We start from the raw sequence: 22,653 nt of genomic DNA, 5'->3' as shown, positions 1-22,653 counted from the left end.
TGTCATAATTTTAAGGTATGTAGAATGATGAGCTTTGTTTTTTTAGGGGATTTTTTTTTTTTTAAAAAAAAGAGGTAAAATGATGAACTTTGAATTTTGTATAGAAAATTTGTAATCGTCACTAACATGAAAATAATCCATACAAGTAGTTTGGATTAAAATGAGAAGATAATCCATACAAGTAGTTCGGATTATTTTTGTTAATTTTTCCTTCTTTCATTACAATAGATATTGAGAAAAAAAAAAAAAAAAAAAACTTCGTAGACAAGAAAAGAAAATAAAAAACAATAATGAAGAAAATTTCATAATTTTCATTACCAGAAAACAAGTGAGAGAGCCAAAGTGAGCTGTAACTGTAATATGTTCAATTGTTCTCCACCTTCTTAGATCATCCATCACAATTCTCACTCCCTCCCAATTTTCTCTCTCCTCTTTCGTCCTCAGATTCGTTAAACCCTAATTTAACCCCCAATTTTCCCCAGATTTGCTTCTAATCTCAAGCAATTGATCATCATCTTCGTGCTTTCCGTCCCTAAATTCATAGCTATTTTGAGGATTTACATTATTTGTCAATGCAATGGTGGTCTGTAAATGCCGCAAAGTGAGTCCTCTTTTTCTGCTCTTAGATTCGTTAATTTTTCGCAATTTTGTAGTTTGTGATTTGATCGCATGCTTAATTTTAGCTCTTATTGTCAGATTAAGCTGTAGAATTGGATGGTCTTGCTGTTTTAGATCTGATCGAGGGATCTCTGAATTTATTCGCAAAATTAGGATGTATTTTTTGTCAGTTTGTCTTAATTTAAGAGGTTGTAGGACGAAATTCTAATTTTGATTGGGATCAATAATTGGTATATGAATGTTCGGATGAAGTATCGTGGTTTATCAATGAATTTGATATGATATACCTCACCCTTGCTGTGGAAATGATTAATTAGTATGTGTTTTATTGGTGTTGCATGATATATAGCTCAGGAATTGATTCGAGGAGCGGCCGAATGCTTGTTGTTGGTTCCGTCTTTATTTGCTTTGTTGAATTAGTTAGTAGTGCTTACTGATTTTTCTGTGGGTTTCAGGCAACTAAATTATACTGTTTCGTGCACAAGGTCCCTGTTTGCGGAGAATGCATATGCTTCCCTGAACACCAAATTTGTGTGGTAATTATTTCACATTTATGCCTTATGCCAAGTACATTGTTATGTTTTGAATTTCCTATGTATCTCTTTTATTTAGATAATAGACTAATACTATTTCATGTTTTTCTATGAAATAGTATTAGTAAACATAGAATGTATGGAGTAGGCCTACCAAAAGATGATTTCCTTTGGGAAAATCCCAATTTAACTTTCCCTCATGGGTCTATTGCTAATTCGGCTATGTGTAAATGATGGTTACCTTTGTATTGCGCGGTATGATGCAGACAGAGACTGAGCCTCTGTCAATTGTGCCTCACTTGCGATTGTTGTGAGATACGGTTTAACTCTTAACAGGGTTCAAATCATATGTAGATTGTGTCTGTTCCAAATCTTGCTTTGGAATATTCATATATCCAGCTAGCTCTATTAAAATTGTGATTGGTGTCTTACTACACTTTCCTGACTTGGGCTTTGACAAAATCCCTTCATGAAAGCTGCAATTATACTTATAGGTAGGGAAGATATATTTTCTATAATATGACCAATGATAAGACGGGGAATGCACTTCTTCATCTGCACTCTTTAATAATTCCTTATTGCATTTGGGAAACTATAAGTGGATTGTTTCATAAACATTAGTCCCTAACTCCCTACATAATTGCATGAATTTGATTGGCACACTTGCCATTGCACATCTTTTACCTTAAATATCAATAATGGTATATTGATAAAATCTTTAAAGGTTGAATTTATTAAAATGTACATCAAGAGCTATTAAATAAATTTTTCATAATAACTTTTGTCTTGCATATATTAGTTATAAATTTAACTTAAAGTTCGTATAAAATAGTGGAAATATTAAAGAGGTGCTTTATTAAGTAACAGAGGGGATACCTCCTATAAATGTGATGATCTAAGGAAATATCTCTTCCCTAGTCCACTGCTTGCTAAGTTACTTCTGAAGAGATGGGAGCTTATGGAAATCAATCCTTTGGGTTGTCTTTATCTTGTTGACCAAGTATTATTTGAAATTACGCTTCACATGCATAATAAAAAATGTGCTCGCATTATGCTGTTGTGCATCAAGTGGCAGATCCAGAATTTTCTACAAACAAAATACTCTATTGGAAATTGGTTTTTCTGTGCACAAAAAAAAACTTGTTTTTCCTCACCATTTCTTGTTCTGCACCTTGTGGTGGATCCATCATTCTCATATTGAATATGCACAATTGTAAGAATGGAAATTAGGCCTGTACTTTATATTTTTGCTCCAATTTTTGTTTTCGAAAACCGAAGAAACAAAGAAGAAAAATAGGAGGAAGTAGTAAACATACCTTGGCTTGAACTGACATAACTCACTAATCAGCACAGGAGATTATTTTCATATTACATCAGATAATTTATAAAGAATGACAGTGTATGCACATGCATACTCTTAGGAAATTCTGGAGACTTTTTTCTATGCTCCATGATGCCATTATAACAAACTAATGTGTTACTAATTTTGTTTTGTATGGAATTCAATAATTTTAATGGTATGATAATGGTTAAACACATATTGAGTTGAGGTATAGTGCCTGTGACTAACTATACTTGAAAGTTAGATCACTTGGTGTGCTCACTAAATATCTGTATAACATAAAAACATCCAGGCTGGATAATGGTACACTACTAAAATGGAGTGTGCTATGAACTGAGATTTCTAGAGAAGAAGAAATTATAGGTTAAAGAGAGATTTAGATTGATACTTCTGGAATTGCAGCAAAAAGCAGGATAGAATATCAAGTTCTTAAGTACCTTGATTCACTCCCAAGAGCTAACATAACTGAAGACAATAATGCACTATCCAGAATTCTTTTCTCTTTCCCTACTCTCCCATAATTTAACATATTCTAATTCTCATTTCCCTCTGATAGCTGTCTATCTTCCTCTTCAAGGTACTATTAGCATAACTATATTGCACTACCTGTAATGCTCCACCCCTTAGGCTAATTCATAATTAATTGAAGATTATCTGTATACAAATTGTAATACAGATGTTACGAGATAATGGAATGAGATGACTAATCTTCATAAAGATTGAGACTAGTAAAAGAACCCTCGTATCTTGATTATAATATATTATCGTGACAGATCATAAATCATGATATATATACTGAATTATAGTCTTTTTTTTGTGTCCATGGAATTATTGTCATCATATTTACTTTTTACACTTTCTATACTCTTGACTGTTTTTTATTACTCATATGTACAATGGATATCATTATTTTGTAAATGATGCAATTATTGTGAGATGGAGGAAGTATAAGATTATTTGTTTGGCAATTGCTACAGTAATTTTTTCCAATTATTTGTGTTGTTTGATGTAGAGTCAGAATTGTTGCATCCCAACTTTAGTGTTTGGTCAGTGTTGTAATAAATGAAATTCATTGTGGACTGGTGGTAAGTGGTGAAATTTTTATTAACAATTTGAATTTTATGCTTCTTTAGTTGCTATAGAATCTGATCCTGTAATTCTTAAGCAAACTAACTTTACTGTAGAGACTGTTTGTGCTCAATGTTAAAATTATATTTATTTACATTGTAATATATAATGACTTGAATTCATCCATTCTTGCTTTCTTATGGGTAATTAATTTGAAGGCTTAGGTACTGTGCTGACTTATCTATTAATTTGACTTATTTATGCATGTCCTATTCATATAGGTCCGCACCTACTCAGAATGGGTAATAGATGGAGAGTATGATTTGCCTACTCAGAATGTGCTCAATGTTAAAATTATATTTATTTACATTGTAATATATAATGACTTGAATTCATCCATTCTTGCTTTCTTATGGGTAATTAATTTGAAGGCTTAGGTACTGTGCTGACTTATCTATTAATTTGACTTATTTATGCATGTCCTATTTATATAGGTCCGCACCTACTCAGAATGGGTAATAGATGGAGAGTATGATTGGCCTCCTAATTGCTGTAAATGCAATGCTGTGCTTGAGGAAGGAACAGATCCTCAAACTACTCGCCTTGGCTGCTTGCGTATGTTGTTATTGAGACTCATTCGTGATTTGAGTATGCATTCTAATTAGATGTTAATATGAGTTGTATGATCTTTTTACAGATGTTATACACACAAATTGCTTGATTTCACACTTAAAAAGTTTTCCTCCGCACACTGCACCAGCCGGATATGCCTGCCCTGCATGTTCAACTTCAGTGAGTCCTGTTAGATTTTTTTAATGCTCATGTCTTCATTCTCTGTTCACCATGTTCTTTGTTATTGTAAATGCCTTAAAATTGTTGGATAGATAATGTCAAGTAAGGTAGTGATATTTTCATCAAATATGTAACTTGTGGGAATGTTGGATAAAAAGTTATGTTGTATTAGTGGATGTACTCTAAACTTGAGTCAATAATTGCTTAAATGTGGTAACATAAAAGGAAAAAAAAAAATTGCTCTGTTCTCTTTTGATTGCAACATGGGGGAACGTACAATTTATGAGGATAGGAGATAGATAATAAGAGGGACTCATGCTATAAGGATAGAGATAGAAGGAACCATAATTTATTTAAAGAATTGTTGGATTTCTTTGTAGTATCCATCGTAGCAATGTATAAAAAAGCTCAAAGCGCGCTGAAGCGATGAGGAATATGCAGCGCCTAGGTGGGCCTAATTTAAATCGCACTATATAAATCACACTAGGTTCTCTTTGAAGTGAGGCGCACTATATAAACAGCTGAAAAAAATTGGTAGAAATTTGCCTCAGGTGCACCTCAGGCGCCTAATTAAAATTGCCTCACCTAGGCCAAAAAAGTGCTTACCCCGTATCGCCTTACGCCTTAGCGCCTTTGGCACGCTTTTTCAAACACTGCTTAGCAGGATTAAGATGCAATAAAAAAGAACAAAGGAAGTATATATTTTAAATTACAAGTTTTAAAAGAGCTAAGAGAGGATTATATAAGAAACTAGATTAGATCCCGTGCAATGCACGGATTTTACAAAATTTTATTATGAATTATTACAATCTTTGAAAAGTTATTCAATAATTTACACAAAAGAGAGAGTAATAGTTTCTTTTTATATAAACAAAATTACTTAGTTTTATACCCGTTCTTAATTTAACAAAAACACCAAGGTTAGTACCGTGCAATACTCTCTTTATTATAGCCTTTAGTTAGCTCTACAATAGTTTACAAAAAATAAATAAATAATAGAGAATCATAACATTTATAATACGCTTAAAATAGCATGATTTTTTTACCAAATTCATCCAGCGATCTAGGTTTTTAATACTACACTCACTCCCTTACCAATTTAATTAGTCGACAGACTTTGATCAACACATAGTTTGGGCAATTATAATGAACTATCTTATATATTTTTTTTTTCTCCTTTCTGTAAACAATGAATTACCTTATATACAAGGTATAAAAGATATGAAATTAAAAATATGGAATATATATGTTAACTAATTATTGAAAAACTATCTTCGTTGGTAATTGGTATAGTAGAAGATTGTTTAAGAAGATTTGACAAAAAAAAAAAAAAAAAAAACCCAAACACTTTGGAGGGAAAAAACAGCACCGGGATATGAAACGTGTCATTCCCGGTGTCTGTTTTAGTATTATGTTATTGATATGCCCCTCTTATTGATTCATCTAATGGGAATGTCTAAGGTCCACATCCAAAGCGATCCAACATGGGATACAACAATGTTGACCCTTAGGGAAGAGCACTGTTCCCTAAAGAGAAAGGACTTTTTTAAGTCTTGAATTTCAGGCTCCACTATTTTCTTTCGTATCCATGATTAATAATGTGGTTTTCAATTCGGGTGCTCTTTTTTATAGTTTGAAATGTAGTCCACGTAGGATTCATTTGAAACCAAAGAACTTTCCCAGAATGCTGGGCTTTGAGTCAAAGAATGATGACAAATGATATATCTCTTAAATTATCTTAACTGGCATCTTTGATTATGTCGAGCAATTTCTTTCATATGAGGTCTCTCCTATCAAGCTCACATGCTCATTACTGATTTTATTGAGCTTTATTTATTTTTTAAAATCCTTTTTTGTTTCCCATCCTCCATGTGCCTCTAAAAGTTCTTAAATTGACTTTTCGTGAGACGATCATCATTTAAACAAGTAAAGCGTCTAGAGACAGTGGGAATACATTTTTATCGCAGAAGGTTGTGATTCTTTTGAAGGTGTACTGAAGTTATAATAGATTAAGATTTTATGGGTATGGAAGTGTTGCCTAAAGTTCCTTGCTTTCTTTGTTAAATAGTTTGGGAGGTTACTTTTTGTTTCATTTTCAAAGTTTATGTCCTTATAATTGTTTGTTTTGTTGATTGTTTAATACTAATCTACTCTATTTAATCATCATCTAACTTCCAAATGAGTTGATAGCAGCCGCATTTACTTTATTATAGTAATCATATGAATTCAAATTTTAGAATATTGTGATGGGTCGAACAAGAACTCCCCGGGTGGTAATTTTGTGAATTTGGTTGATAAAATGTACTGCCCTCCTATTGTAAGAAACCCAAAATTTTGTTTTTCAATTGATTTAGCTCATTCTGATTTAATTCACTTATACCTCACTAGATACTTGAATACATTATGACTCTTAGATGTGTCATATTGTGCCAGATGTGATACTTGTGACCCACAGCAATATCTTGTTGTATTGCTGTGAATTTATGGGCGATTCCAAAGTAACATAGGTATCATATAACCCTATTATTAAAAAGGGGGGGGGGGGGGGGGGGGGGCGAGGAACTGTTGTGTGTTTTACTTTCTTTTTTTCTTTCTTTTCTGACTTTGCCATCTTGTTATTGTGTGTTCTTTTTTTTAGAGCATTCTGACTTCATTATCTTTAGTATAATTCTTGTTTTTAATTTATTACATTTAACATTATTTTGTGGGTGTAGATATGGCCTCCAAAAAATTTTAAGGATTCAGGATCACACCTTCATTCAAAGCTTAAGGAGGCAATTATGCAAGTAAGGTTTTTTGATGTTTGCATGTCGACTACTTTTCTTCCTTATCCCTCTTATCTAGAAAAAGTTAAAAATTAAGTGCTTTCTCCGTACCATACCTTCATCCCTTTTGTAATTTATATGAAATGTGATATTTTATTGTTTCTACCTATGTTACTCGGACTTGGGTACCACGTTTGTGTCCAAGTGTTTGACTCAGCTATTTTGTGAAGACTGAAGATTTTCCATGATTTTGTACTAAAATGAATTGTCTAAGTGTCCTACCCACGTTTGAGTGTCCGACATGGGTACTTGAGGTAAAATGAAGTGTCCGAGTAACAGTCTACATTTGCTGAATGAGCTATTCTTAGTTATCAAATAAAATAGTTTCTCCATACTCTGCCTTCATCCCTTTTCATTATTATCATCATAATACTAATGTTTCTTTTTCAATGAAACGCTTGGAATGTTTTAATTGTTTAACCTAAAAACATTTTAAATTTGAAGTCTTGCAATCTTCTGGGTTTCTTTATTCTAAGCTGATTGTCATATTGCAGACTGGTCTTGAGAAAAATGTTTTTGGAAGCCATCCTGTCTCGATGACAACGCCAGACCGTGGCCCTCCCCCTGCCTTCTCTTCAGATCCCTTGAAACGTGTATCAGGTGCTGGAGGCATCGAAGGAATGAAAAATGAAGCAATAATTGGGGTTGGAATTGGCTCATCTAATGCTACTACACAAGACATAGTAGAGATAGATGGTTCTAGTCATGAACCTAATTATGTAAAAGCTGGAAGTCCTGCAAGTGTAAGACTTCTATACAAAGGTTTTAGTGTTTAGATATTGTATTGGCCTTGAAATTAACTTAATTTGATCCTCTTTGTTCATTCGATATATGATCGCTTTGCTGTTCATAATTATTCTTTTAGATACTTTAATATCTAAACTTGATATTTATGCAGGCTGGGGCTAGTACAAGGAAAGGTGCCATCCATGTTGAAAGGCAAAACTCTGAAATTTCATATTTTGCTGATGACGAGGATGGAAACAAGAAGAAATACTCTCGAAGAGGTGAGGAAGCTTTGCATTTGAGTCAAAATTAGAGCTTGTTTGGTTGAAAACAACAAATGGGGGAAGGGGTATGTGTGGAAAGTCATGGGAATTAATAGATTAGGTAGTTGTTTGTTGACACAATACAATAAAATGGAGGGATTAAAATTCATGGGAATTTACACTTCCCATAAAACGTGGAAAATAAATTACTAAGCAACCCTTGGTCAAATTCATGGGAATTACAAATTCACTTACTGTTAACCAAACAAACAAGTTAAGAAATTTTCTAGGAGAATCCACGTTAAAATTTCTTTTTATAATACCCACTCTTTTTATTATGGAGTAAGTTTTAAGTATTGGCAAAAGGAATAAAACCGTATAATAAAAAACGTAATTTCTCCCACTACTATTTAATTTAACTTCCATTCACTACTCAATTATATGTAGGAAAGTTTAGTTTTAAAAACTTAGTGCATAATATGATAATATTACAACGAAAAATTTGTCAATTACAACCGGTAAAAGTACCCATTTGCGGATTACAATCATCAAAGTTTATTTTTGCAAATTACAATAAAAAAAAGTCCCTCAAAATTTTAAAGTACAACCAAATCTCAATTTCGGCCATTTCACCGGAATATAATGTCAATATATCAATAAATGATGCCAAACTAGTATTGTATGGGGGTTATTTTTTATATCGTTAAATGATTAATGATGCGGTGAAAGGGGCCGTAAGTCGGATTTTGGTTGTGGTTTAAAATGTTTGGTAATTTTTTGATTGTAATTTCCAAAATAAGTTTTGATGGTTGTAACTTGCAAAATGAGTACTTTTACCAGTTGTAATTGCAAATTTTTCTACTACAATTGGGCAATCTTAAAGTGCAGAATTGACATTTAATCCAATAATCAAAAGAGGGGGAGTATTACTTATAAAATATTAATTAAAATTTAAAAATTTTAAGTGAAAGTAATCGTTAAGGCTTGACCTTATAGAATATGGCAACACCTTTTGTATAAACCTGTTGGGGTAATCTTAAAGTGCAAAATTGACATTTAATGTAGTAATCGAAAGAGGGGGAGTAGTACTCATTAAAAATTTATTAAAATTTAAAGTGAAAGTAATCGTTAAGGCTTTGACCTTATAGAGTATGGCATCACCTTTTGTATAAACCCATGTGCATATAGAGGTAGGTGCACCCAAGGGTAATTTTTTACTCATTTGACATTCTTTTGCTCATTTTAGATTTTAAAATGAGCAAAGAATATTAAATGAGCAGAGAAAATCCTTGGATTGCTGAAGGTTAAGGAAATTCCAAGCTAGCATAGAACATGCCTTCTGAAAGAATCAATCTGTCTTTGAGACTACTTAATTTGCTTTACTAGGATTATAATTCACTTGTTCTCTCAGCTTCATTGTGATAATCACAATTAAAAAAAAAACCTGATTTTTTTTGCACGTCTGTTGATATCTAATTCATTTGTTGTAATTGTTAATTACTCTCTCTGTTCCAAAATGATGGTCGCTGAAGAAACACATTTTAGGAAGTTAGGAGAGAGTGTAGGAAGTAGAGAATGTTTAAGAAAATGTTGGAGAGATAGTGTTAAATGTGGGTTTGTGTAGGAAAAAGCTGGAATGAGTGTTGTATGTAGTGTTTGTGTATGAAAAAGTAAAGAGGAGTGGGTTGCATGTGGGGCCTGTGAGATTAGGTGGAAATAAACATTTGCAAAATTAGAACTATAAAAATTATCAATTAATTGTTCAACATTTGAGTTCCCTAGCTTTTAAAATAAATATTCAAAATCTACCTTAAAAAGTACAAACACTGTTTTTTTTAGACTCCTTAGTCATTACTATTTACCGTCAATGGGCCCACTTCTTTGCTTCATTTTTTTCTCCACTCGAAATGGCATGCTTGGTTTTAAGCTCGATTTATGAACCCGTTTTGCCAACTGAATGCCCCTTAGTATGAGTTAAGAACCTAAACAGCCAATTAAATACTCAAAGTCAGGATTGGATATAAACCCAACTTAGATGTAAACTGTGGAATTGCAAATGCACATCAATTTCTCAGAAAATTTCAGAAAAATATGCTGTAATAACCTACTCAATTCAACTTTTCAAGTACACCCAAAGTTATCAGAATCGGGATTCTACTTTGAATCGGTGAGTGGGGTAGAATCGAATCGGTAAAATCGAATCGTACGATTCTACCAAATTTTAAAATTGGGCTTCAAAATGTAACAAATGACTACATACGTAATTTTATAGCAATGAGAATGATAATAATATGTATTGTTAATAACATAATATCGACAATACAAACATAAAATAGTTTTTGAAGTAATTCGCATGCGCATAATTAAACAGTACACTATAATCTATAAAGTCCAATTATTGGTACACATTTTTAACCATGAGAGTACACGACAATTGTGGTTAAAATATGAAAAAATAACGTTGTTGACTCGTAAAATTGTTTCCCCTAGACCCATTCATAATAAAAAAATCCATTAATAATAGAAAACTAAGTGTCAAGTTAGTTCATTTAACGAGATAACTAAAGAATGACAATTACAACAAACTCATGTTATAAAAGTGCTTTTTATATGCCCAAAGTTGAGTGAATAAGACTTGTGAATACATTCTTATGCCCACAAAATTTATTTGGCTGGATGGAATCTTAAAAGTTATTTAAATTGATGTTTTATAAGCTTTATTATGATTTAGATTGAATAATATATGTTATTGACTAAAGTTAGGTTCGACTATGACACCCTTACACTCTTTAGTGTATAACATAAAATTTATAAATGATATGGGTACGAAACCAATTCTATTAGAAAGTAGACTTCAAGAGCTTTCCAATGATATATTATAAGCCTAATTTCGACTTCGGAATCAAAAGTTATGGGTATTGAAAAATCAGGTTTTTTACAGGAGTGGAATCGGTAGAATCGGTACCGATTCCACCGATTTTTACCGATTCTATGAGCAATTCTACCGCACAACGATTCTACCAACGATTTACATCGTTTAGGTGGATTAGGATCGTAGAATCGTACGATTCAACGATCCAAATCGCGATTTTAATAACATTGAGTACACCTCATAGCTTAGTCTTCAATAAGGCAAACTTTTCAGTGATTTTGGTATATGGATTCAAATTAATGGGGGTAAGGAGACTTAGGGGGTGTTTAGTTGATACGGGAAAGGGAATGGAATCAAGAAAGGGATTGAGACTTGAGAGGGAATGGAAAGCAATTCCCTTTGGCAAAAGGTGTTGTTTGGATTATTCAACCTAACTTCTTTCTTCACCTTTGCTCCACCACACTCTCCCTCATTCTCATAATGTTGTTGTCAACCCCTTTCCGTTTCCACTATTACTACCACAAGTTGCTGTCGTTAAATTCTTTCTCATTGCCTCCACCGCCACCCCTTTCTCTCCTTTCGTTGTTTCACCAACACCATGGTTAAATTTGAGGTATTAAAGGTCAATTTCGAACGTGAAAACTTCGGATCTAGATATTTCATTGTCGAATTTGACCATATCAATGATATGTAATTATTTTTTCCGTTTTTAATCTTGTAGGTTTAGAAGAGTGGTGGTGATTTATAAGCGGGTTGGGTGGGTTTTCATGGAGGTGGGTTACTTCTCCTGTTGTGGTTTTAGGTGGGTGTTAAGGCTGGTTTTGGTGGGTGGGGTAAAGTTTAATGGAGGTTTGGGTTTGTAATGGGTAGTGATAGGGTGGCGATGGTTATGCTGGCGAGGTGGCAGTGTTGGGGTAGTGAATCAGGGTGGCCGTGGTGGTTGCAGTTGTGGTGGGCGGTGGTGGTTGTACAGTTGTGATGGGTGTGGTGATGTATGGGTGGTCTTGAAGATAAAGGTAAAGATAAATATCATGGGGGTATAGGGAATGAGAGGAGGAGTTTGGGGGTAGAGGTAAAGATAATGATTATAATGACAAATCAAATCATAAAGGGAGCTAGCCCTACACGTTCTCTTTCCCTTTGATGAATACCCCAGACCAAACCCCCCTTAAAAGTCCTGAAGATAGAGAGAATTCCTAAATGAATAAAAGGTTAGCTGGGGAAAGTGAAGAAGTGGGGTCAATCAATGGTAATTGTAACAAATTCAATCAAAGGCAGTGCTACTCAAAATTTTTTTGATTTTAAGGCTATTAATTTTTGTAAAATTTAACAGGTTGCTGTTTCCAATAGCGATGTTTAATATGCATTTTGGGAAAAAAATATATATGAAGTAACTTGTATAACCTACAAAAAAGAATGGATGAAACTAGAAAGTGTGAAAGTGTGAAGATCATAGTATGGAGGGTGAGTATTATTGTCATAAATATGCAACATATTTAGCTGTAGTAAATTAACTCAACACGATGATTTTTATGAGACAAGCAGATCTTCTATGATGCAAGCCATGCAACTTCTGTTAGTGGAAAAGTGGGGTTGGTTAAGTACAGGGTTTTGTATTTATCAACTGATTTGGACATTAACTTCAACAGGTCCTTTCCGTCACAAGTTCCTCAGAGCACTGCTGCCTTTTTGGTCCAGTGCTTTGCCCACTTTGCCAGTAACTGCCCCATCTCGTAGGGACTCATTAAATGCTGACGATGGTAAAGAAGGGCGTGTGCGGCATCAGAAATCATCAAGAATGGATCCAAGAAAAATTCTCCTTTTCATAGCCATAATGTAATGTTTACAAATTTCTGCTGTTCGCCGTCTCATCCTTTTATCTGCATTTCTTTGTTCTCCTTCTGTGCTCTTTTTTTTTTTTTTTTTTTTTTTTTTTTTTTTAAAGCTTTCTCGGTGGTTGCAGGGCATGCTTGGCAACAATGGGTATCCTATATTACAGACTCGCTCAAGGTAGCCTGGAGGAGATGCCTAATGATGAACAATAATGATTTGCTGTGTAAAGGTATTAATACCATCCTACACTGACAGTCTGTCTCCGGTAGTTTGATTCATCTAATTTGTAAACTCATAGCTAGGTGGTTGGTGTTTTTTGTTATCTTTTATTTATTTTTTTGGGTTCTTTTAAATGTCACTACATCATGTCTCTATATAGAATTTTTTTTGTTCTTTTCTTCCATTTTAATGGGGAATTAGGGATGTTTAAACTGTTGTCTGCACTGTTTGCTTGAAGAGCTCCTATATGCTCTTCTTCAGCAGGATGGGTTAAACTTCACATTTTCCTCTTCTTTGACCCCCTCTTCTATTTTGGGACTTAAAATCTGTAAAATACTATTCATCATGCCCCCATGTGTTCAATACGCTAAATGTACTCGATATGCTTGGCTGTAGGGGCGTCATTGATTGGACCCCTAGTTTGTTCTTGCCCCGGTTTTGATTTAGAAATTTCAAATATATTTTTTCCGCATTTTAACTCCCTTAGGGCTGTAATTAAGCATCTAATACAGCCTTTAGGATCCGTTTGATGTGAGAAAAAAGGAAAGGATGAGGGAGTGAATGAAGATAGTAAGAAGTGAGGTAGAGAAAAGAACAGCTCGTTTTGTGTGTGGCCGTTTGTAAATAAACAAAGTAACTTTTATAAGCTATAACACTATCTGAGTAGCCCCTTTAATATTGACTGAGTAACTCCCATCATACTGAATAAGTAACCCTACAAGGCTACAATACTGACGAAGTAACCCTGTGATATTGACTAAGTGACCCTTAAAAGTAAAACTAACGAAGTGACTCCCATGATGGCTAGCCACACGGTGTAACCAGCCACATATAAAAATTTGTGTTCATTTTTTGGTTTTTGATTTACCCTCAAATAGAGTGAAGGAACTTATATTTATATACTTAGGTCATGGTCTTGTGAGAACACGTACCTAAACTTCTCCATATATCATACTTCCTCTTCTTTCTTCTTCTTCCCTTTTTTTTTTTTTTTTTTTTTGATGTGGAGTGAATTTTTTTTATTTTTTATTTTTCGTTTATTGGCAAGTCAAATGCTAATGTCAGTTAAATAATTAAAAGTTTAAGTAGCAAATAAAACGTATGTTGCACTTGACAAATGACTAATTAAAGAATATAGAATTTTCACTAAATATCCCCGAGTTTTTTTTTTTTTTTTTCACCAATATACCCATGAAATTTTTCAAATTCACCATGTCCCTGAGCTTACAAAAATTGTTACAAAATACCCAAATGATAATGGACATTAGCATTTGACTTGCCATGTCATTTAGGCTTAACTTGCCATGTGGCAATTTATGATTGGCTGTCATTTATATTATTTAATATTAAAATAAATATTCAATTAATTATCAAAAAAAAAATCAATAAAAAAATAAAATAAAAAACATACCAACCACAACCCAGCCCCCCCAACTACCACCTGCGGGTGCGGATTTCGCCTGAACCAATGTCGGCGCCATCCCGAACCCCGGCGCCACTCCTAACCTAACTCCCACCAGCCAGCGCCCCTTTGCCGATCACCTACTCCCCTATCCTAAAAGGCTAAAAACCCCCTTCTCTCTCCCTCGAAAACCCTTCCCCTCCCCACCACCATCAGCGTCCAAAATACCATCCCGCACCGGTGAACCCAACACGCCCCTCCCCTTGCCGTCTCCACCCCCTGAACCACAACGTCGAACCCCAAAGTAAAAGAAAAACCCCAAAATCGAACCCCTTGATTTTGATTTTTAGGGTTTTGATTTTGGGATTTTAGGGTTTCAGGGTCTCGATTTTTGGATAAGGTGGGCGGCGACGACATGGAGAGGGGACTTGGGTTGCCGACGAAGGGGCTTAGGGTGGTTGCGTGATGTTAGGCTAAGGTGGAAAGGGAGGTGGCTTTGGTGGCGGTTGTAAGGAGGTGGCTAGGTTAAGGTGGCTGGTGGTGGTGGGGGTTAGAGGTGGTGTTTTTTTTTTTTTTTTTTTTTTTTTTTTTTTTTGACTTTTTTTAACTCTTTTTTTATAATAATTATTTAATTAATCTAAATAATAACCAATAACATGCTTCCACGTGGCATAATTAACTCTAATGACAAACGGACTTAACTGTCGTTAGTCATTAAGGGCGTTTGGTGACATATTTGTTAAACTCAAGGGTATATGGTTTGAAAATTTTCATGGGTATATGGTGAATGAAAAAATAACTCAGGGGCATTTGGTGGAATATTCGTAAAGAATAACAATTGCGATGCATTAAATTAGAGATGTACTTTAAGTTGGGTTGGTACTAAGGTCAGTCGAGCATGACATGACAAGTTGTGGCTTGTGGTTGGACATTATGATCAGAATTTGACATGAGTTTAGGCACGAGCACGATGAACTAGTCTTTGTGTTGGCTCTTGACCATTTTGGAGAAATATTGAAATTATAGACTATGCTTGAGCTTCATTTATAAAAGCCCAATACAACTCCGATACTACCCAACTAAACCTTCTATCCCCATGGAGTCCGAGCAAACTAACAAACGAGGGCTCTTCACAAGATGTCCTTTGTTGACTTTTTGTGTGTGTGTTTGAATGAGTTATAAGAAAAATACAAATTATGGGAGGATTTTAAAATGTGCCCTATCATACGCATGTCCTTAATCTTAACCACCGTTGCGCTAAATTGAAAAATTTTCTCCAATTATTGATGTGAAGAAGGATTTACTTTTTTCTAATCTAAAGGGTCATTTGTTAACACAAGAGGTTAATATATGGAGTTGAATTTTAACCAGAAATTTGTAGGTAACCCAAATTGCTGAAAAAACAAATGAGGTCGGTGAAGATAGGCAAATGGTAAGTTCCCAAACATATGCTTAACTCTCATTCTAACTAAATACATTTCTAACTAATATTTAAAGTTAACTGACCAATTAAATCTTAATCTCATTTTTTTTAAAGGTTAATCTTATTTTTAATTTTGCCAAATATGACCTTATTCCAACCTAAACCGATAAGGTAAATTAAAAACAAATAGCCAATTCAATCCTATTATTTGGATAATTCAAGTGACTATATTATTAGCTACAAAATAGGAAAATCAGTGTTAATCAAGAGGGAGGTATAATGAGGGGAAGTAATAAGAGTATCATACTATAATGAAAATAATTAACAATCCTTTAAAACTGGTATATAATTTAAAACCTACATACGTGTATAGAATTAAGCCAATCAAAAACAAATAAAAAATCTAATTAAGTTAATGAGGGAGGCTAGTGGTTCAATTAATTGATGAGTCAAACAAATAATTAGTTGTTATCTGATCTAAATAATTCCCATATTGCATTAGATTAAGATAATTGTACTGGATATTAGAGTATAATCTTAGCATATCCTTAATTGAAAACATTTTAGTTGAATGATGCTAACATGGAGACATAGCTCCTCGTGTGAGTGTAATTCAATTACTTTTGTTAATCAACGCCGGCTTTCCAAATCTCCATTTTGGACCGTATGATAAAACTCTAATTAATTAAAATTAGCTATTGATTTTGTAGGACCTGGTGTCCTACATCAACTGACAATTGACATAATTATTAGAATTAATAATAATAATACTTGTAATAATATTTCATAATAATTACAATAATAATCTTTCAAATATAAAATATAAATATGGTCAAGTGGGATCTTGTTTGGTTCGTTTAAATGAGTACCTTTAGAGTATCAAATTATATAGAATTTGGTTATCATATAATTAAAGACATTAAAGATTTAAGATGTGTATTGGGCATGTTAATGGAAAATGAGAAAAATTTTAAGAAATAAAGAGAGTTATAAACATTAAGTAAATTATACAAGTCAATAAAATTCAACAATAATAAAGGATTATGTATCTCAGTATTTACTTTAATGTAGATAACAAAAAAAAAAAAAAAAAAAACCCTTAAATGTAGTTATATTTTAAGATTAGGTTTACTTAGACACATGAGACAAAGAATGTAGATGATTAGTAAGGTAGGTTTAGGCAATGGTGAATACCCAAATGGTTGGCGGAGCAATGACAAATTAAGTTTAGAATAAGGATGTCAATGAGCCGATGCATTGTGAACCTCAAACAAACTCTGATCAAAGCTCATCTGATTTGTTAAACAAGCTTGTACTAGAATTTCGAGCTGTCCAACTCGAACAAAGTATTACGTACTTGGCTCATTTAGGTTCATGAACGGTTCATGATTTGGTTTAGGTGCTTTTTTGTGTTCATTTAAAAATTTATAAAAAGCTTATTTGTATCTCGGTTAAAGCTCGGGTTTAAATTAAATGAGATACTTGCGAAGTAAGATCATATATCAAAAAACTTATATACATGGGGCAAGCTCGAACAAGCAAAATAAAGCTCGGTCAAGCTCGACTGTACTCAAGTTTGAGCTTGCGTATTACATATCAAGCCCTAGGTTAAACAAGCTAATACTCGGCTGGGCTCATTGACATCTAAAAGCCAATTGACGCACTTTGACCTTTATCATAACTTTGACCATCTTTGTATTTCTTACTCCTCCTATCATATAAAATGTAGTGTTAATGTGTAAGACAATAATCGGATTTATCCCAATATATATTATTGAAATAAAGAGTTTATTAAATATACATAATTAAAAGTAGTGTAATGTTATATGCAGCCCTAAGAGCTGCGTATAACTATTTAATATACTTTCATTTTTAGTATGAAGTTGGAAATTTATCGACAATTCACGAGTAAAAATAGTGTCACTTAAAAAAAAACACGGAGGGAGTATCCTTTCTACGTTTAGCTTCTTATATGCAATCCTTAAGGCTGCATATATCTTTTTCCTTAAAAAGAATATGATAGTTGTTATGATAAAAATCAAAGTGTATTGTGCTAATTATTATGGAACGGGTATAGTATTGTTTTTAATCAACTTCTATCATTTTCACTTCATATAAACAAACGGGTAAAAAGGGGGAAAACATTGGTATTGTACATTGACTCCTCTTACGCAAAAGAAACGGATAATAGTCTTTGTTTTGCACAAAAGAAACTGATGGTTTACTATTTTATTTTTGGAGAAAATGTCAAAGAAAATTATGTAATGGTTTTAAAATTATTAACAAAAATATCTAATCTTCTAGAAACGGAGGTTACATTCGCATTTCCTATTTCTTCAACAGAAAAACATAAGTTTGCACACTAGCACTTTGCAGTTTGCACCCTTGTGGATTTGTGATAAGTTGGTAACACTAGTAACTAGTAAGGGCCTGTTCTCTTACGTTGAAATTCAGTTCAGTTCAGTTCAGTTCAGCTGAGTTCAGTTCAGTTCAGTTCAGTTCAGCTCAGCTCCTAATATCCTTCTCTTATAAAATATTAATTTCAGTTCAGTTCAGCTGAGTTCAGTTCAGTTCAGTTCAGTTTAGCCGAGTTCAGTCAATGAGAACAGGCCCTAAGGCTTGCTAACTCCTACAGTCATACTTCGTCGACACAAAACCAACCCTCATTACGTTACGGGTGGTGTATAGACTGTTAGGAGTATAGGACGCAATATTATTATACACTTGGATGAACTAAAGATAGACAAATCTATTTATACCGGTTGCAAATAAGTGAAAAATAACTTCAAATAGATCGGATAGTTTTAGGACTCTTAGCTCAATTGGATCGGGTGCACAAGAGATTTCTTGGTGTTACAACTTACAAGTCAATTACATTTGGCCTGCAGTACGTGTTACCATAAATAATTAAAAGGTTCAAAAAAAAAATTACTTGATTGTTTATGAGAGTAACTAAGCATAGCAAGCTGTGTTATAATTTGTTTATTGAGAAAGAAAAGCCACATGTTCCACATGAACTAACACACACTTGAATATTAACCATTATAAATTGTGCAAGAATTAAGTAAACATTCTTCATTTTTAAAAAGCATAGCAAGCTATGTTATAATTTGTAGAGTCCCTAACTTGTATGTTGAGACATAACAATACTTGGTACTCCCTTCATTTTTAAATACTTGCTCCATTTCTTCATGCGCGGAGTTTTAGAATAAATTGGAGAAAATAATAAAATATGAAGGTAGTGGGATAGTTGAGAAAATAAAAAATTGTAAAAAGCAAAAGTAGTAGAAGAATAAGAGGAGAGAGAGTATTATGTTGGGTCCACTAAGTGTGAGAAATGAATAAAATATTGTAAAAGCTTTCTAAAAAGGAAATGGAGCAAGTATTTAAAAACGATCGGAAAAGAAAAGTGGAGCAAGTATTTAAAAACGGAGGGAGTATAATGCAACGGGTTAGTTGAAATTTCAAAGGTTAACACTGCATCAGCCATGTTAGAAATCTTATATGATCTATATTGATAGCAAAGAATTACTAGTTGATGAAATCGTAAATCAGATATTAAGTTCAATAATACTCTTGGGGTCTGTTCTGTTCACCTTATTTTCACTTATTTCAAGTGTAATAAGTTCAGATAAAGTTTAATAAGCTCTGATAAGAGTTACACAAGTACAAATTACAACTAAATAAGTTTTAATAAGTTCAGATAAGTTCAGATTAGTTAAGATAAGTTCAAATGAGCGAAAATCAGGTTACTTAAGTTCATTTCTATTTAATTTAATTGTTGAAGTTCCACATAAAATAGTACAAGTCAACAATAACAACATTTTATGACATTATTGCAAAAACAAATTAATTTCATTTGACAATTTTTTACTCGTGTGCAGAAATCAGTTTCAGTTAATTAATCATCATTGGTTTCTCTTGTCTTATTATAAAATCTGAATGATTATTATTGTTAATCATTTCTACCATCTTTAATAATCATTACTGATATTATTTGTCAGCTTTTTTTAATTTCCATATCCAATCAGAAAAAGCAAACTGGCCCAATCATTGTTTAGTTTTTAGATTATCTGAACACTGTCTTATATGCCACCAGTACTGCATCTTTCATTCTGTCAAAATGATGTTATGTACATTATATTAATGCATTACTAAACATTACATTCAATAATGATCTCTACAAATATTTTTGAAAATATCATCGGTTGCATGGAAATGGATACAGATACTAAGTACTCGCACCGTATGAACATAAGAAAAGGACATCCGAAAATGGACATGGGGTTATTAGAGTTTAAGTCAAAAATAGTCTATAAAATCACGAAAGTGTTAGTTAATAATTAATTACCTGTCTTAATTCATCCAGCTAATAGATTTTGACAGTTGAAATTTCTAAGTATTATGGATTACTGAGTTTATTTACTCTTAAGAATATTTTGCCTTATTCAATGTGTTTTATGAAGGTTCCTCTGATGTCCCGGTCCTTAGCTGAAATTTATCATCATTAACAACTAAAAAGCTTGTCAATTGTCAAAATGTACTTGTATAATGAAATAATTAATCGAGTTCATTCGTTTGCAATAAAATATAATTCCACGTCGTTGCAATTCGTAGGATAACATTCCCATTTTGCCTCACACCAAATCATACTTGCATTATGAAATAAAGGTCCCTTTTCGTTGATTGCAATCGTTTAGACTTCGTAATCATACGTGTTTCATTTTTATTTATATTTTATAATATATGCTTGAGGCCTCTGAGCCATCAAAAGGGTTTCTTTACTTCTGTTAATCCTTAATTTAATCTACATTCGCCTGCAATGGCCCCATCAATCATTTCGAGCTTAACTACACAACAAAAGTGTCGTTTTAGTATTAACGAAGTCAATCTGCAAGTTGCTGCATAGGCTTTTGAGTATAAATATGTCCTTCGATATCTTTATTTCCTTCAAGCTCGAACAAAATCTAGCAGCTTCCTAACACACTTCTAACACACTTAAGCACAAATAAGTATAAAAAAACATTAAAACAATGATGATGGAGGCAGAGTGGGGATCCTTTAACGGAATTTCTGTCAATGATGAGGCCGATTTTATGGCTCAGTTGTTTCCTAATTGTTCGCTTGAGCAAGAACTAGAATCGTGTAGCTTGGCATTGTCATCCTCTTGCTACTCCGGTATGACAGAGGATGACAGGCTTGACAGCAGTTCATTTTTTAGTACCGATGATAAGAATTTTAATTCATATTGTTTGTCACAGGGAAGTAACTATAGTGGTGGTAGCAGCAGTAGTACTGTTGGCTTCCCCTATAACGAAAACTTCTGTTTGAGCGAAACTCATCAGATTTTTGCAGCTGATGATAATAGCTGCCATTTTCCTGTTGATTTATGTCCATCTGCTGCGAAAAATTTTATCCAGCGCTTTCCAGGAAATCCGATGGAAAGAAGTGACAGCCTGAATTTAGAAATCAGCTGTGGTGGCAACTTTGAAGATCAGTCAGAGTTTTCGGAAAATAAGCATTTACAGCTGAAACAAGAGTATGAGATGTCAGAAGTCGAGCCAGCTTCTGAGGATAGAAGCAGTGGCTTGTTTGAGAGTGGAAAGAAAAGATCTCGAGTTTCAGAGGTAACATTGACAAATTTTCATTCTGAGATTTTGAATGTGTTATTATTTTGCATTACAATGTCTGATCATGGTATTGCAATGTATGTTCAGAAAGGAAAGAGGAGCGTCAGGACAAAGAGGAATCAGAAAAATGGTTCTGATGATGAAGATAATGCTCCTGACTTTACTAAGCAGAACTCGAGTACTAGTTCAGAAGAGCTCGAGGAATGCAATGGGTCTCAGGAGCTGGGTTCAAAAGAGACTCCAACTGTCAAAATGAATGGTAAAACAAGAGCCAGCAGAGGAGCTGCAACTGATCCTCAAAGTCTCTACGCACGGGTAAGTGTTAACATTTTACATATCAATAACAATGCTTATCGCCTTATTTGTTGATCATTGATTAAATATTTAACTTATTTTCGCTATATCGCAGAAAAGAAGAGAGAGGATTAATGAACGATTAAGAATCTTGCAGAACCTTGTTCCTAATGGAACGAAGGTGAGAACACTTTGATTTTAGCATATCTTATTTTTACTATATTCTAAGTCTTTATCAAGAAGTGAAAATCTTAAGGATCTGATTTTGGTTGACAGGTTGACATAAGCACAATGCTTGAAGAAGCTGTCCATTATGTCAAATTTTTGCAGCTTCAAATCAAGGTAAAAGGGATTATGATGACATCCTTAATGTTTGAATTTTAAGACCAGAAAAACGCGTCATGGTTCTTTTCAAAAAATGACTTCATCCAAGAAATAATATTCTACTAATCATTTAAAAAATATTTAATGAAGTCAAATATATGGCAAACCTTATTTTGAATGTTTATGAAAGATACGCCAGTCACAAATATTTTAAAGAATAGTTTATCAATGAGTCCCCTTACAATATTGAAAACATACAATGATCAAAATGCAATAATGTAATATTATATTAATAGGTACTAATTTCTTTCTCTTTGATTTCTTGCAGCTATTGAGTTCTGACGAGATGTGGATGTATGCGCCTCTTGCATACAACGGAGTGGACTTTGGTCTTGATTCAAAGATCAACGCGCTACTATGATGTACCTAAATATATATGGCTCTTGTAACTTCATAACACATGATACCGACACTAATAATAACTAAGCC

The 22,653-nt window shown here is 33.5% G+C and overlaps 2 protein-coding genes across 2 annotated transcripts; both read left to right on the top strand.

The window, feature by feature from the left end:
• The first annotated feature begins 247 nt into the window (after window positions 1-247).
• LOC145611745 (uncharacterized) lies at window positions 248-13,547 on the top strand. The gene is made up of 9 exons (XM_081667108.1): window positions 248-601; window positions 1,074-1,154; window positions 4,056-4,176; window positions 4,259-4,353; window positions 7,068-7,139; window positions 7,673-7,921; window positions 8,077-8,185; window positions 12,689-12,875; window positions 13,003-13,547. Exons 1-9 carry the CDS (start codon window positions 578-580, stop codon window positions 13,082-13,084), a joined length of 1,020 nt encoding a protein of 339 aa, XP_081523234.1. The 5' UTR covers window positions 248-577; the 3' UTR covers window positions 13,085-13,547.
• A 7,402-nt stretch (window positions 13,548-20,949) lies between these two features.
• On the top strand, window positions 20,950-22,653 carry LOC145610563 (uncharacterized). Its single transcript, XM_081665878.1, has 5 exons — window positions 20,950-21,543; window positions 21,634-21,861; window positions 21,956-22,021; window positions 22,117-22,182; window positions 22,493-22,653. The coding sequence occupies exons 1-5, from the start codon at window positions 20,950-20,952 to the stop codon at window positions 22,583-22,585; spliced, it is 1,047 nt and encodes a 348-aa protein (XP_081522004.1). The 3' UTR covers window positions 22,586-22,653.

Source organism: Chenopodium album, chromosome 24, assembly GCF_948465745.1.
Source record: "Chenopodium album chromosome 24, dcCheAlbu1.1, whole genome shotgun sequence".
In the NCBI taxonomy this organism is placed as follows: domain Eukaryota; kingdom Viridiplantae; phylum Streptophyta; class Magnoliopsida; order Caryophyllales; family Amaranthaceae; genus Chenopodium; species Chenopodium album.
Note: the sequence above shows the minus strand (reverse complement) of the source record. Positions and strands in the feature narration are given on the sequence as shown.

Coding starts and splice junctions, on each gene's coding strand:
- LOC145611745 (XM_081667108.1), top strand. CDS start 578: ATGGTGGTCTGTAAATGCCGCAAA. Junction 602..1,073: donor TGGTCTGTAAATGCCGCAAA/GTGAGTCCTCTT, acceptor TGTGGGTTTCAG/GCAACTAAATTATACTGTTT. Junction 4,354..7,067: donor GCCCTGCATGTTCAACTTCA/GTGAGTCCTGTT, acceptor TTGTGGGTGTAG/ATATGGCCTCCAAAAAATTT.
- LOC145610563 (XM_081665878.1), top strand. CDS start 20,950: ATGATGATGGAGGCAGAGTGGGGATCCTTTAACGGAATTTCTGTCAAT. Junction 21,544..21,633: donor AAAGATCTCGAGTTTCAGAG/GTAACATTGACA, acceptor ATGTATGTTCAG/AAAGGAAAGAGGAGCGTCAG. Junction 22,183..22,492: donor TTTTGCAGCTTCAAATCAAG/GTAAAAGGGATT, acceptor GATTTCTTGCAG/CTATTGAGTTCTGACGAGAT.